Raw genomic sequence first — 15822 nt, 5'->3', positions numbered from 1 at the left:
GGTGATTGGTGACTATACACATATGCCTTTTGTCATTGCCTCACCAGATGTGTACAGTAGCTCCCAGTAGTGCACTGCTGCTCTAGAGCTGACTTTAAAACCATGGGCCTCATAATCTAAAACTCTTGGCATTAGTGAGATTATCTCTTCAGCACTGTGAGGTCCCACAAAGAATTTTAGAAAGGCAGATGTTTTATCTCGCTATGCAGGGTTTGGGGTGAGCAGGAGAAACACATTCACTGCAAAATAATGCCCAGAAAAGCACCCAGAGGTTTTGTGAGATTTATCTTCAAGCCTGCGAGTTTCTGGTCATCAGGACCTGCGTGTTTAATACATTTGCAGGGGGTTTAAACACAGCCATACCGAACAATATAATACTCCAAGTCATTTAAGCATTTTATTTTTGCATTTTTTAAGACCAGATCTTGTAATTTATAAATATGTATATTTATTATCATACATGTCGAGGATACTCCATATTTAAAATTCCTAAACACCACTCTCCGGATTAAAGTTCAATAAATATAGCTTCTAATTTGCTAGTTAACCACAAGAAAACAAATAATCTGTAGCAGCAACCTATGCACGTTTTTTTTTAAGTCACAGATAAGGAATATAAATGATGTACTAAAAGGTAATCATGATTTCTGTCTCTTTAAAATGATATTATGTTATGCCAGACTCATCAAAGGCCAGCAAGTAAAACAACCTATTCAAACTGTGGGAAACAATAAGCATTGATGTAACATGGATTTAAATAGAATGAACATTGTATAGGTTTTCTTTAATAGACAATTCATCAGTTGCTTTACTAATAATTGCAGTAAACTAAGACAGATAATGCACCCAAATGACAACACAGAGTCATATTTTAAGATGTATTCAAAAGAGTTGATTTTCCACTGAAAATAATTTTTTATGTATTGATCCAGGGACACAGTGATACAGGGATCTTATTTTCAGAGCTTATTGAAAGTTAGAACCAAGTAAACTGTTTACAGAGTTTTCATATACTACCTGTTGGCACAGTAAATCATACTGAAATGTAGTCAAATCAACCCCCCCCCCAAAAAAAAAAAAAAAAAAACCTCAATTATTTTTCAGTCTGATAATTGACAAAGAAAACTATTTATTTCATGATTTCATGTAGCAGTTCTTCATCTTGCCACAAGGTGGAGCCATTAAACCATTTAAATTAGGTGAAAATTAAAATCCTGGTTTTAAAAGGGACAGGAAGGAAACCTACATTTTTTTCTTTCATGATTAAGACAGAGCATGCAATTTTAAACAACTTTCAAATTTACTTCTATTATCTCCATTTGCTTTGATTGGTGGCTGGACATATAAAATGTTGTTTAAAATTGTATGCTCTATCTGAATCACGAAAGAAAACAGTTGGGTGACCTTTCCCTTTAACTCAGTATATATTTTAGTTAAATTGGAATATATGATGACCATCAAGTGACATATTTAAAATGCAGTTGGTTTGGAAGCCATTTTTGTACACACTAAATCAGAGTTTGAGAAAGCCAATAGCAATCCCATGATGCTATGGGATTTACTGCCACACACTCTAAATATCTATTAGCAGGTGTTGTTGCATTTGTTGTTATTTTGCTAAAAGCTTCCCTTGGATTATTGAGACTACTTCATCAGGACAATCTGCACTTTGCCTGATTAAGTATGACCATGTTTAGGACTAGTTAATATACTACAAAAACACATATATCATGATTAGAAACTAACATTTAAAGACACTGATTTAAAGGGACAGTAAATATAGGAATTAACATTTCATTTTACAAAATGCCCTATGTATCTTACAAAGGCTATGAGCATAAACTAAAAATCTCAAGGCAATGAATGAAAATAAAGCAACCTGGAACTTTGTGTGGGTGTCTCCACTTGCTGCCCCCCTCGCAAGGGTCTCTGTTTTTTCAGAAGTCTCGCTTGTAGTCAATAGTGCGGCTACCCAACGTGCTGCTGTACGTAATAGTTGCACACACAATGTTCTGTGAGCCTTGCTTCAACAAGAAGACATCTGGCGAATGCGCATTAGCATGCTGCTCACACCAAAGTAAACGCTGAATCGCTATACAATTCGCATAACAATCCAGTGCTTAAAGGGACATGAAACCCAACATTTTTCTTTTATGACTTAGGTAGAACATACAATTTTAAACAGCTTTCCAGTTTACTTTAGTTATCAAATTTTGTTGAAGGAGCAGCAATGCACTACTGGTTTCTAACTCTACACATGGGTGAGCCAATGACAATCAGTATATATATGCAGCCACCAATCAGCAGCCAGAAACCTATGTTCTTTGCTGCTCCTGAGCTTTCCTAGATAAACCTTTCAGCAATGGATAGCAAGAGAAGGAAACAAATTAAATAATAGAAGTAAATTGGAAAGTTGTTTAAAATTGCATGCTCTATCTGAATCATGAATGTTTAATTATGACTTTACTGTCCCTTTAATACTTGTCATAATTTGCAGGAAAAGGCATGCACCTTCTTGACTGCTTTAAAAAGCCGGGAAGGCAAGGAAAGCTCATGAATTAGATTAAAATGGAGGGAAAGGGAGTGGGCTGAAGCCTTTTCATGGCCTGTTCTGCTCTATACTAAATATCCACCCTGTAGGAGTGGCTAAGAGTGCAGTCGGCATAGGGATCCATAATGGATCTGGGGGGAAAAAGGTTATTGAATAATGATTGCTACCATAAAGGCTTCTTGAAGGACCACTAAACTTGACATTTCAACAGCACATAATATGTTTCATTATTGCAATATACACTCATTATTTATTTTGTAGCCCTTTGTTGTTTGTTATTTTGCAGCGCCATAAAGCACTCATGACACGTGGATGCGCCTGCGCCTAAATTAGTATAATCTCATGGAAAGGATCCGAGTTTCAACAAAGATTAAGATGCCCATTGTATGAGGAGGACTTTTTTTTTTAATTGCACTCTCTGAATAATGCAAAACTAGACATTAACTGCAGATAAAACTGCAATTTCTATATCTTTATAATTGGATATCCAGGGGGCAAGATAGAAACAAGCCCCACCCACATAGACCCAAATATAATCAAACCCCTAACAAACTCCCCAAAGATTTAGATATTGCAGTTTTATTTGTAGATCATTTCTTGTTATCTTGGCCCCATAATAGGGGCTATGTGGGTGGGGCTCAGAGATCATAAACAATGGGTGGGAAAAAATAAACTACAAAAAGTGTACATGATTTATTGAGAAACAAGAAAGGACAAAACTTATGTTCCAAATGTAGCCCTTAAGAATGTCCAACTTGCAATGAGAAACGACCTTTTATTTTGACTTCCCTTTAACTTATACAAATGTTCAGGAAATGAAAAAGGGAAAAGAGGTGTTTAAAAGATTTCATCCCACAATGCACATACAAAATAGGGGAGTATATCAAGTAGCTGCTGTCTCTCTTATTTACAGTTATAGCCAAGCACAAGAGACGTATCTGTAAACAGTGCTCAACAACTCACAGCAAGGGGCCCATTTATCAAGCTACGGATGGAGCTTGAGGGCCCGTATCTAAAGACCGCTGCTCCATAACCCTGTGTCGAGAACGATCGGGTTGATTGACACCCCCTGCTGGCAGCGAATCTGCAGGGGGCGGCGTTGCCCCGGCAGCTCACAAGAGTTGCTGGTGCAATGCTGAATATGGAGAGCGTATTTGCTCTCCGCATTCAGTGAGGTCTGGTGGACCTAATCCGCACTGTCGGATTAAGTCCGCCAGACCTTTGATAAATATCCCCACGAGTGTCCACTCAACGGTTTGGTCAGTTGTGGTCAACGTTTGATCACCTTCAGGCAACCGTCACTCCCACTGCAAGGTTATTAAAGATATTTATAACATACAATCATATAACCATTGCTTTCTGTCCCTTCAAGTTTGATATGCAGACTGGGTGAGGAGGGTATTCCTGCCTGATAGGATACAGTTTATTTCTGTGCTTTTGTGAATATTTAAAAAAAAAATAATCATAAAATGCAATAAAAATGTTACATACGTTTTCAATGACAAACGTCCATTCCTTATCTTCAAACTCCTCCGCATGGGGATCCTAGAAAAGACAAACGTGTTAGTAATGGGGATAGGCAATCCATAAAAATCTTATTTAGCTCAGGTCTGGGTGCTTCATAGTGTCCTAACAACAAAGAAATGGATTCATCTTGGATGCAGTTTAACAAATGACTTCCCAAGGTTAGTTATGTAATGTTGGAAGTGAATTAAAGGGACAATCAAGTCCAAAAAAAACTTTCATGTTTCAAATAGTGCATGTAATTTTAAACAACTTATTTTTATGACCAATTTTGTTCTCTTGGTATTCTTAGTTGAAAGCTAAACCTAGGAGGGTCATATGCTAATTACTTAGACCTTAAAGGCCGCCTCTAATCTAAATGTATTTTGATAGTTTTTCACCACTAGAGGGCATTAGTTCACATGTTTCATATAGATAACATTGAGCTCATGCACATGAATTTACCACGGAGACAGCTCTGATTGGCTAAAATGCAAGTCTGTCAAAAGATAGACTAGATAGATAGATACAAGGTAATTACAGAGGTAAAACATGTATAATTATAACTGTGTTGGTTATGCAAAACTGGGGAATTGGTAATTTAGGGATTATCTATCTTTTAAAACAACACACATTCTGATGTTGACTTTCCCTTTAAAGGGACGTGAAAGCCAAAATTAAACATTCACAATTCCAATAGAGCGTGTAATACTAAACAACTTTACTCTGTTTTCTTGGTGCTCTGACAAAATGCAGACGGACATTTGGCCGACGGACAGAATGCCGAAGAATGTTCTGATTTCGGCCGAGGGCAGATACTCTCCAGAGTGCTCTGTTCTAATCAGAGCCACGGGCACCGCAACTGCCTCTGGGAACCTTACCACGGGTCCCAGCCCGCACGTCTTGTAATTCTCTGTCTGGGAAATTATTTATCAAATCTATGTATCTATCTCGTGGCCGGACTGTTATCTGACGGCCAAAAGTCCGTCGGCCACGGTTTTCTTGGTTTTTATTGTTGATGAGAAAATCTAGGTAGGCTCAGGAGTGTGCATGTACTTTGACCTTTACATAGCAACACTATTTGCACCAATATCTGTAACATTATTATACAGTGTTGCAAAGATTGCTGCCCTCTTATACTCAACAATGTAAAATAATATTAAAACCATTCTTACAAACACTGCTGCCCTATAGTGCTCAGGACATGTGACTATCTAGAATACAAAAGACATGTGCCTATCTAGAATACAAAGAGAACAATGTACATTTGATAATAGAAGGAAATTAGACAAGGAAATAGTGCGGCCACTTCGTGTTCTTGCAAATTTATAACGTAGTTTACTCCAGTCACGTGCACGCTCCTACACCTTCCTATCTGCCTTCCAATAAAGAATACCAAGAGAACAAAGTTAATTTGATAATAGAAGTAAATAGGAAACTTTTTAAACATTTTACATTATATCTGAATAATAATAAAAAAAAAAGTTTGGGTTTTATGTCCCTTTACGTTTATTTTTTACTTTCATGTCCATTTAAACGTTATTAGCAGAAACGTAAGGTTAATATTAAACAATTATAAAAGTTACAAAAAGTAAAGAACAAGTAGCTTTATAAACACAGATAAAAAGGAATTTATCCAAAATGTATTGAGGCCTTTTGGGGTCACCATCTCTAAACTGTAACATTAAACTCAAATGTAATACCCCATAAAATAAGTAACCAACGTAATATAAATAAAATGGTGCAATATGCAATATTTATTTATTTTCCCACATTGCCTAGAGATGATGAAAGACAAATTATCTTCATATGTAACAAAATGCCTAAACCAGCTACATACTTCACAGCCCTAATTGGCCAAAATTAAAGGGGATAAGATAAACCTCCAAGAAATTAGTAAAGAGAATGTGACAAGTTAAGCAAATCTGACGGTTAAAGTTTTAACTTATTGCGTAAAACATATGTTTTGTATTGAGCTCTTCTGCAATTCAGTACTTTGGCACACACACACACATATATATATATATATATATATATATATATATATATATATATATATATATATATATATATATATATATATATATATATATATATATATATATATATAAAGCAAAGCTGCTAATGTTAAGTACTGAAATGCTAATTAAGGTGTGGGGTGCATAGTGAGCACAACCAGCTATTTCAGATACAAAAATCTCTCTCCTGATCCCCACTGGGAGATAAATAAGTGCTAGGGTCTCCTGTTTACATAGTTTTTTTCTACAGAAAAACAGGTTTGTTTTCATATTTTTAGTATAGGCAGCTGTTTCTACAGGCAAAACCAAAACGTAAAGGACTCATAATTATTTGTAAATAATATAAATACTCCCCAGCAGGTAAAAAGGACCTTTTCAAAACCCATTATAAAGGGAAGAACATTTTAGAGCACAAGATCCCTTTAAGTTTTCACTCACAAAAATATATCACAAGAATATCATCTACATGTACAACACTGGACAGAAACTGCAGAGTTAAGCACAGTCATTTTCTTCCTTCAGTGTCTCACCCTTTTTGTAGCAATAGCCCCTGCTGGCATTACACTTTTTTCCTAGGTACAACAACAGCAACATATACAGTAAATATAAATGACTAACTTCACATAGAAGCAAAACTAAGGGGAAATCATCTGCATATCCCAGAATGTAACAATGTTGCTTTGGAGCTATGATCAAGGGAAAATATATAAGCAATCTGTAACAGTTTTGTATGGCTTCAGGAATTTACTTTAAATTCCAGTCTTACTGATTGCACATGTAGAAAAACATAAGTTATGCTTACCAGATAAATTCCTTTCCTTCCGGATAGGGAAAGTCCACGGCTTCATTCCTTTCTGTTGGGAAATACAACACCTGGCCACCAGAAGGAGGCAAAGACACCCCAGCCAAAGGCTTAAATATCCCTCCCACTTCCTCATTCATTCTGCCGAGGGAACAAGGAAAAGTAGGAGAAACATTAGGGTATAAATGGTGCCAGATGAATAAAAATAAATAATAGGGGACCGCCCATAGACAAGAAAAAACGGCGGGGTCCGTGGACTCTCCCTATCCGGAAGGAAAGGAATTTATCTGGTAAGCATAAATTATGTTTTCCTTCCTAAGATAGGGAGAGTCCACGGCTTTATTCCTTACTGTTGGGAAAACAATACCCAAGCTCCAGAGGACACTGAATGAATAACAGGAGGGAACAAAAAGGAAGAGGCAGAACTTATTCTGAGGGCACCACAGCCTGAAAAACTTTTCTCCCGAAAGCTGCTTCAGCCGAAGCAAAAACATCAAACTTGTAAAATTTTGAAAAAGTATGTAAGGAGGACCAGGTAGCCGCCTTACAAATCTGATCCATAGAGGTCTCGTTCCTAAAGGCCCAAGAGGAAGCCACTGCTCTAGTGGAATGAGCCTTTATCCTCTCAGGAGGACGATGTCCCGCTGTCTCGTAAGCTAAGTGGATGACGCTCCTTAAAGTGAATGTAAATTTTGATGCTAAAGTGCCCGGTTTTTAAAATTTTTATTAAAAACAGGGGCACGTTATTTCATCAAAATTTACATTTCACTCATTGTGAAGAAATACTTACCTTTTAAACTTGACAGCAGCTCCAGCTTCCACCGGTCGTCGCAAGCCATTTCTGATGTCAGAAATGATGGATAGGTCATCCTCCAATCATGGCTTCCCCCCCGAGGGAATCGGTGTCTGATTCAATGCCATGATTGGAGGAAGCCGGATTCATCATTTTAGACACAGGAAGAGGCTTTGCGACGGGTGGAGGAAGCTGGAGCTGCTGTCAAGATTAAAAAGGTAAGTTTTTTTTCACAGCACAAGTGAAATGTAAATTTTGATGAATTAAAGTGCCCCTGTTTTTAATAAAAAAATTTAAAAACCGAGCACTGTAGCATCAAAATTTACATTCACTTTAACCAAAAAGATAGGAAAGTCGAAGTTGCCTTTTGCCCCTTACTCTTCCCCGAATATACAACAAACAAAGAGGAAGATTGTCTAAACTCCTTAGTAGCCTGAAGATAGAATTCCAAGGCACGAACCAAATCCAAATGGTGAAGTAAACGTTCCTTCGATGAAGAAGGATTAGAACACAGAGAAGGAAACACAACCTCTTGATTGATGTTGCGATCTGACACAACCTTAGGAAGAAAACCTAATTTAGTATGTAAAACTGCCTTATCTGCATGAAAAATCAGATAAGGGGGCTTACATTGCAAAGCAGAGATCTCAGAAACTCTGCACGCAGAGGCAATAGCCAATAAAAAGAGAAGTTTCCAAGATAACAATTTAATGTCAACGGAATGCAGAGGCTCAACCGGAACCTGTTGCAAGACCCGAAGAACAAGATTTAGGGCTCCAAGGAGGAGCCCCAGATCTAAACACAGGTCTGATCCTAATCAGAGCCTTAACAAAGCACTGCACATCTGAAAGCTCAGCCAGTCTCTTGTGCAATAAAACCGACAGGGACGAAATCTGTCCCCTCAGGGAACTAGCAGAAAAGCCCTTCTTCAGCCCATCCAGGAGAAAAGATAAGGTCCTGGCAACCTTAACTCTGTACCAGGAAAAACCATGTTCTTCATAACAGAATAAGTAGGTTCTCTACACCTTGTGGTAGATACGCCAAGTAACTAGTTTACGAGCTTGAATAAGAGTATCACTGACACTCTCAGAGAAACCTCTCTTGGCTAAAACTAAGTTTTCAATCTCCTCGCAGTCAGCCTCAGAGAATCGAGATTTTGATGAACAAATGGACCTTGTATCATAACTTCCACGGAGGAGATGAGGACATCCCCACTAGATCCGCGAACCACGTCCTTCGCGGCCACGATGGAGCAATCAGGATTACTAATACCCGCTCCTGCTTGATGCGGGCCACCACTCAAGTAAGAAGCGGGAATAGAGGAAAAAAGATATGAGTTTGAACTTCCAGGGCACTGCTAGTGCATCTATTCGATCCGCATGAAGATCTCTCGACCTCGACCCATACCTGTGTAGCTTGGTATTGAGATGGGACGTCCCCCACTTGCTGCATATCTCTGAAAACACTTCAGGATGGAGAGACCATTCCCCTGGATGGAAGGATTGCCTGCTGAGAAAATCTGCCTCCCATTTGTCCACACCCGGAATGTGGATCGCTGACAGTGCACATCTGTGAGCCTCCGCCCACTGCAGAATCTGAGATACTTCCTTCATCGCCAAGCAAATTCTCGTTCCCCCCTGATGGTTGATGTAAGCCACCAAGGTTATATTGTCTGATTGGAATCTGATAAACTGGGACAAACCCAGAAGTGGCCAAGCCTTCAAGGCCTTGAAGATTGCCCAAAGTTTCAAAATATTGATTGGAAGGGAGGACTCGTCCTGAGTCCATAACCTCTGTGCCTCCCTGGCACCACAAACAGCTCCCCATCTCCTCACAATCTCCCAGGATGGTCTTAAGAAGCATGATGATCTGGACAGAGCCACTAAGAGAGCGATTCTCTCGACCGGCTGTCTAATACAATCTGTTGAGACAGATCTGAATGATCGCCGTTCTACTGCCTCAGCAGTTGTAAAGGTCTGAGACGTAACCTGGCAAAAGGAATGATGTCCATGCAGGACACCATGAGACCAATCACCTCCATACACTGAGCCACAGAGAGACTCAAGGAGGTCTGGAGGACAAGACATGCCGAAGTTAGCTTGAAACATCTCTGGTCTGTCAGAATTATCCTCATGGATATGGAGTCTATTATAGTACCCAGGAATTCCACCCTGGTACTTGGGATAAGAGAACTCTTTTCCAAGTTTATCTTCCACACGTGATTGAAGACTGAGAAGGGAACTCTTTTCCAAGTTTATCTTCCAACCATGTGATTGAAGACTGAGAAGGGAATTTTTCCGCAAGACGAAAGGATAGTGCTTGCACCAGAATATCGTCCAAGTATGGGGCTACTACAATACCATGAGTCCTGGCAATGGCTAATAGAGACCCCAGAACCTTCGTAAAGATTCTTGGAGCAGTAGCTAGGCCAAACGGAAGGGCAATGAACTAGAAGTGCTGGTCCAGGAATGCAAACCTCAGGAACTGAAAGTGTTCCCTGTGGATTGGAACATGAAGGTAAGCATCCTTCAGCTCTATAGTGGTCATAAACTGGAATTCCTGAATCAAAAGGAAGGATGGACCTTATTGTCTCCATCGTGAAGGAAGGGACACTGAGATTTTTTTTTAAAGCACCTTAGGTCCAGAATTGGGCGGAAAGTTCCTTCCTTCTTTGGGACCACGAAAAGGTTTGAATAAAACCCCAAACCTCTTCGATAGGCACCAGGATAACAACTCCTAAGGAGGATAGATCCCGAACGCACCCTAGAAAGGCATCCCTCTTTTCTGGTCTGGTAGACAGATTCGAGATAAGGAATCTGCCCCTTGGCAGATGAGAATTGAAGCCTATCTTGTATCCCTGAGATACCACCTCCGGAATGGAGGAAATGAACATAGACCAACAAGACAGTACTTCCCCTGTTATTACAAGTACAGCAAGTAATAGGTGCTGTGCAACACTTTCAAAAACGAAAGTGAAACTTAAAAGTGAAACCGGTTTGTTACAGCAAAAAACACAGCCCAGGAAAAAAAATCACACAAAGCAGCATGTAAATAATTAATACACTGATTAATTAACCCCAACTATAAAATAAACCCCTTCAGAGGATATTAACTCTGGATCCTATCAAGGTATAAAGGAGCCACATGATGACCCTGTTATAGTGTTTTATGTGTAAAAATTTAAACAATCTTACCTCCAGGATCCATACTCTGGAACAGAACACAGCCTCTCAAGTGTGACAGTCTTATAGCAGCGCTCCTGACATGGACTTGAGTGAGAGAAAGCAGGCAGTGAAACTCGTCAACACTGATGGCTTAGGAGCTGTTAGCAGTAGACTGGATGGTTTCACAGAAAAACTTTCCTTGCATCTCCAGATTCTAACTTTCATCAATACTCTCACTGAGAGGTTGACATAACTACTAAAAACTCCAGTCCTATCTCGAAAGGCAGATACCCTTTTTCAGGATCCGAATCTTCTGACACCTCTGCCACCTCCTAACCTGACTAAAGACAAAGAATGACTGGGGTAATGAGGAAGTGGAAGGGATATTTAAGCCTTTGGCTAGGGTGTCTTTGCCTCCTCCTGGTGGCCAGGTGTTGTATTTCCCAACAGTAAGGAATGAAGCTGGGGACTCTCCCTATCTTAGGAAGGAAATCTTTGTTACAGTGGAAAAAAATGAAAGAATGACGACTGAAACTTACACAAAACACATAAAAAAAAACACGTCCTTTAAAGGAACATGAAGGTCAAAATTAAAAAAGGTGCAGTAAACACCTTGTAAATGGCAAGATATGTCAGTTGTCTTGCTAATGAATAATATATGAGCCAAGTAAAAAATATATATATATATATTTTTAACAGTGTTTTCTGCAAATTTTCTTTCAATAGCCAAACTCCACCCACCACCTGCATTATTCAAAGGAGCCAATCCGGACATAAATCCATTACCATTGTATAAAGTTTGTTATCAGTTAAAGCCAATTGGTGAAATATATGGAGCAGGGTTAGTCTTGAGGAATTAGCAGGGTACATTTCCCACTCTGGGAACTAGAAAATACATAATTTTTCAGAGCTGAACTACATGAAAAGGGGAAAAAATAAATAATGAAAGTAAAGTCAAAAATAAACTTTTTATGATACTGAATTTGCTTTGTACTCTTGGTATGTCTTGTTTAAAAAACAAAACAAAAAACCTAGGTTGACTTAGGATCAGCAATGCACGAATGGAAGCTAGCTGTATACATCAGACAAACCAATGACAAGAGGCTTGTAGCCTCCAATCAGCTAACATCCAGTGCTGCATTGATACTCCTGAGCCTATATAGGAATACTTTTCAACATAGCAAATTTGAAATAATTTGGATTTTTTTTAAATCAGAAAGGATAATAAAGTCACAATGAGGCTTTCATGATTCAGACAGAGCATATCATTTTACAAACAACTTTCAAATGTACTATCATATTTGCTTTTTCATCTTGGTATCCTTTGTTGAAAAACATAAGCTCAGAAGCAACAGAACACTACTGGGAGCTAGCTGCTGATTGATAGCTGTGCATATATGCTTCTTGTCATTGACTTACCTGATGTGTTCCGCTAGCTCCAAATATTGTATTGCTGCTTCTTCAACAAAGGATACCAAGAGAATAAAACCAATTTGATAACAGAAGTTTGTTTGAAAGTTGCTATGCTGTATCTGAATCATGAAAGAAAAAAAATGGGTTTCATCTCCCTTTAAAGTTTCATAATTCAGATAAAGAATGAAGTTAAAAAAACCTAACCAATTGATGTCTATTATCAAACTTACGTTGCTGTCTTTGTATACTTTCTTAAAGAGTATATGTAGATATGCCAAGGAGCATGCATGTGTCATTAGCACTATATGGCAGCACTGTCTGCAACAATGTATAACAATAGTGCTCAAGACGTCATTTTATGCTGAATAATGAAAGTTTGACTTGAATGTCCCTTTAATATTTATCCTCTTGCATTAGAAAAAAAGTGAAAATAAATTCTTGTATTTCAGCGTATGACCTTTCTGCATCTAACTTTTTTATGCACAGTGCATCTGGCATATGGTGTCCTAGGTAATTTATTCTCTGCATCATACATAACGTAAGTACATTTTCCAGACCCTGCTACATGCTACAGAGTGGGTTAGATTTGTATTCTGAAAACAACGCATCTTGAAGAATTCAGAAAAAAAAGGCTCTGTATTGTAATTATGGGCGTGTTTAAATGAATAAGGTGAATATTAATTTGGATTTAATGAATAAATAATGTGTTGTTTTTACTTTTTAACCTTATATTTAACACTAAAGTTTAGACATTTAAAATTTTATTGCATCAAATTTGAGTTAATTGTCCTACATTCAATTTTATAAAACAGAAAATAAAGTCTTAAGTGAATTAAAAAGTGTTTCATTGAGTACTTTCTATGTTCATTTCCACTACTATATGAAGGAAAACAAACTGAAATTGCTACAATAACGTTTCTAACGTTTACTTTGCCAAACAGATTTCACGGTGTCGGAAAAGGGAGTGAATCATTTTTGTTTTGGCCATATCAAAGGGATACTAAACACAGATTTTTCTTTCATGATTCAGATAGAGCATGCAATTTTAAGCAACTTTCTTATTTACTCCTATTATCAAATTGTATTCGTTCTCTTGTTATCTTTATTTGAAAAGCACGATTGCAAACCTTAGGAGCCGGCACATTTTTGGTTCAGTACCTGGGTAGTGCATGCTGTTTGGTGGCTAAATGTAGCCACCAATAAGCAAGGGCTATCCAGGGCACTGAAACTAAAATGGGCCGGCTCCTTAAAGGGACAGTATACACCAATTTCTATTTATTTTTAATTGAATCTACTATAAAGAATAATATGCCCAGATACTGATCTAAAAATCCAGTATAAAACAGTTTAAAAACTTACTTAGAAGTTCACAGTTTAGCACTGTTTATTAGGTTAACTGGAACAAGTGGTTCTATAGCAAAAAAGCAGACACTCCCCCCCCCTCCCCCTTCCTCTGCATATGAAAAGACTCTTTAGAGTTTAGACAAACAGGAGCAAGCTGGAGTCGGTATACGTCTGTATTCTCCTAAAACTTTGGGGCTTGGTTAGGAGTCTGAAAATCAGCGCAATGTTATTTAAAAATAAGAAAAACTATACATTTCAAATACAAAATAAAACAAAACTTTATAGGCTATATAAATGGATCATCTACAAAACATTTATGTAAAGAAAGATCTAGTGTATAATGTCTCTTTAAGCTTTGCATTCCTGCTTTTCAAATAAAGATAGCAAGATAATGAAGAAAAATTGATAATAGGAGTAAATAAGAAAGTTGCTTAAAATTGCATACTCTATCTGAATCATGAAAAAAAACCATGGGTTTAGTGTCCCTTTTTAGAGTTTTACTAGTCACAGCTGAATACACTTCAGTGCATTCTTTTAGAAAGTAGATATTTCAAAGATTATAAAATTATGTCTAGCACTGTTTACGGAGACTAGTGCTGATCAATGCAAACATCTCTTGTACTTACTCGCCTGTCATTCAAAATTGTGCAATAAAACATAGTCTTCAATGAGCGGTAATGTTCTGAGACCACATAGGTTATGTAAATGGTGCTGTATTTCCATTAAAAAGACTGATAAGCAGCCTTTTTAAACACAATTTGGGTGTTATTTGATTGCAAGCGGACAAGTTCTCATGTAAAGAACCTGTCTGCCTGCAATCGCTACTTGTGATGCAGCATTAAACATTGCACAAGAGCACCATGCTCTTGTCCAACCGATTGTGCAAGTGCAGGGTGTGTCAATCACTCTGAACAGTGACTGTTGGGGTGATTTATCTGGTCACCCCCAAGGGATGGGGGAGGCTTAAGAAGCAGTTGCTGACTCTCTTACACGAGCAGGTACCGCAACGCTTCAAAAGCTGCACATGCACCATAATACATTCCTCCCTATATATTGCAAAGGGTATCAAACCAATTTTATTGACTTTTATGTCCCTATAACAAATGTTTAATATGTATTTTAATCATTGTTTAGAGATTGCTTTCTCTGTGCAGCTGTTCCAGCAGAACTAAGCAAAAGCACATTTTAAAGATGTAGGGAAACCAGCATAGTACATCAGGCAGTATAAAGCTCTATTTCCTTGGCTGACTCCCTACAACAAGCAACAAAAAGCAGCTGTGAAATCAGAAACTAGGAAGTTGCAGATCTATAAAATATGCAGGAAAGAAAAGAACGTTCCATCCACACCTTTTACATTTAAATTTCCTTTGAGTTTTTTTTTTTTTTTAACTTTTTCAGGATGTAGATCATAACATTCCTGGTATACAAATACATTTTTTTTAGAGATTACATTTTCCTGAGTGTTACTCACAGCAAGAGAGCCACACTAGCAAGAGACAGCCAATAGAAGAGACACATTTACTGAAAATCCCTGTGGCCTACATGTTAAGCTAATTTCTTGTTAGAGAAAACATACAATGTAAATATAATGCAGACAACATGGGAAAGATGACTTAAAGGGACATAATACTCATATGCTAAATCACTTGAAACTGATGCAGTATAACTGTAAAAAGCTGACAGGAAAATATCACCTGAGCATCTCTATGTAAAAAATGAAGATATTTTACCTCACAATCTCCTCAACTCAGCAGAGTAAGTCCTGTGTAAAAGTTATACTCAGTTGCTGCCCAGCTGCAGGTAAAAAAAGAAAGAAATGAACAGCAGCCAATCAGCATCAGCAGTGCTGAGGTTATGAACTCTTTTACTGTGATCTGATATTTCACTTAACTCTCATGAGATTTCATAGTAAACTTCCTTTAAACTGAAAAGGGAAATAACGTGAGTGTGCACGAGGCTCAACCCCTTAGCTGTCCCGGGACAGACATTCTGATTTGCTGCTTAGAAGTCCTTTACAATGGGATGTGGCTACTGAGAAACTTTTGAGGTAAAATATCTTTTTTTACATAGAGATGCTCAGGTGATATTTTCTAGTCAGCTTTTAACAGCTATGCTGCATCACTTTCAAGTGTTTCAACATTTGTGTATTATGGCCCTTTAAAACTGTTAATTTTAATTTTGAAAAAGTGCACAGCTGGTCAATGGGAGAGGGGCATGCTGGCTGATAAGGAACA

At 38.0% G+C, this 15822-nt stretch overlaps 1 protein-coding gene across 5 annotated transcripts in view; it reads right to left on the bottom strand.

Annotated features, from left to right (window-relative positions):
• EHBP1 (EH domain binding protein 1) overlaps nucleotides 1–15822 on the bottom strand; it is a 1033533-nt gene that overhangs the window by 764042 nt on the left and 253669 nt on the right. For all 5 annotated transcript variants that reach the window (XM_053712059.1, XM_053712060.1, XM_053712061.1 and 2 more), the window contains exon 5: nucleotides 4043–4096. In XM_053712059.1, coding sequence (XP_053568034.1) covers nucleotides 4043–4096 — 54 coding nt within the window. The remainder of the gene's footprint in view (nucleotides 1–4042; nucleotides 4097–15822) is intronic.

This window comes from Bombina bombina, chromosome 4 (assembly GCF_027579735.1).
Source record: "Bombina bombina isolate aBomBom1 chromosome 4, aBomBom1.pri, whole genome shotgun sequence".
Lineage (NCBI taxonomy): Eukaryota > Metazoa > Chordata > Amphibia > Anura > Bombinatoridae > Bombina > Bombina bombina.
This window is presented reverse-complemented; position numbering and strand designations above follow the sequence as displayed.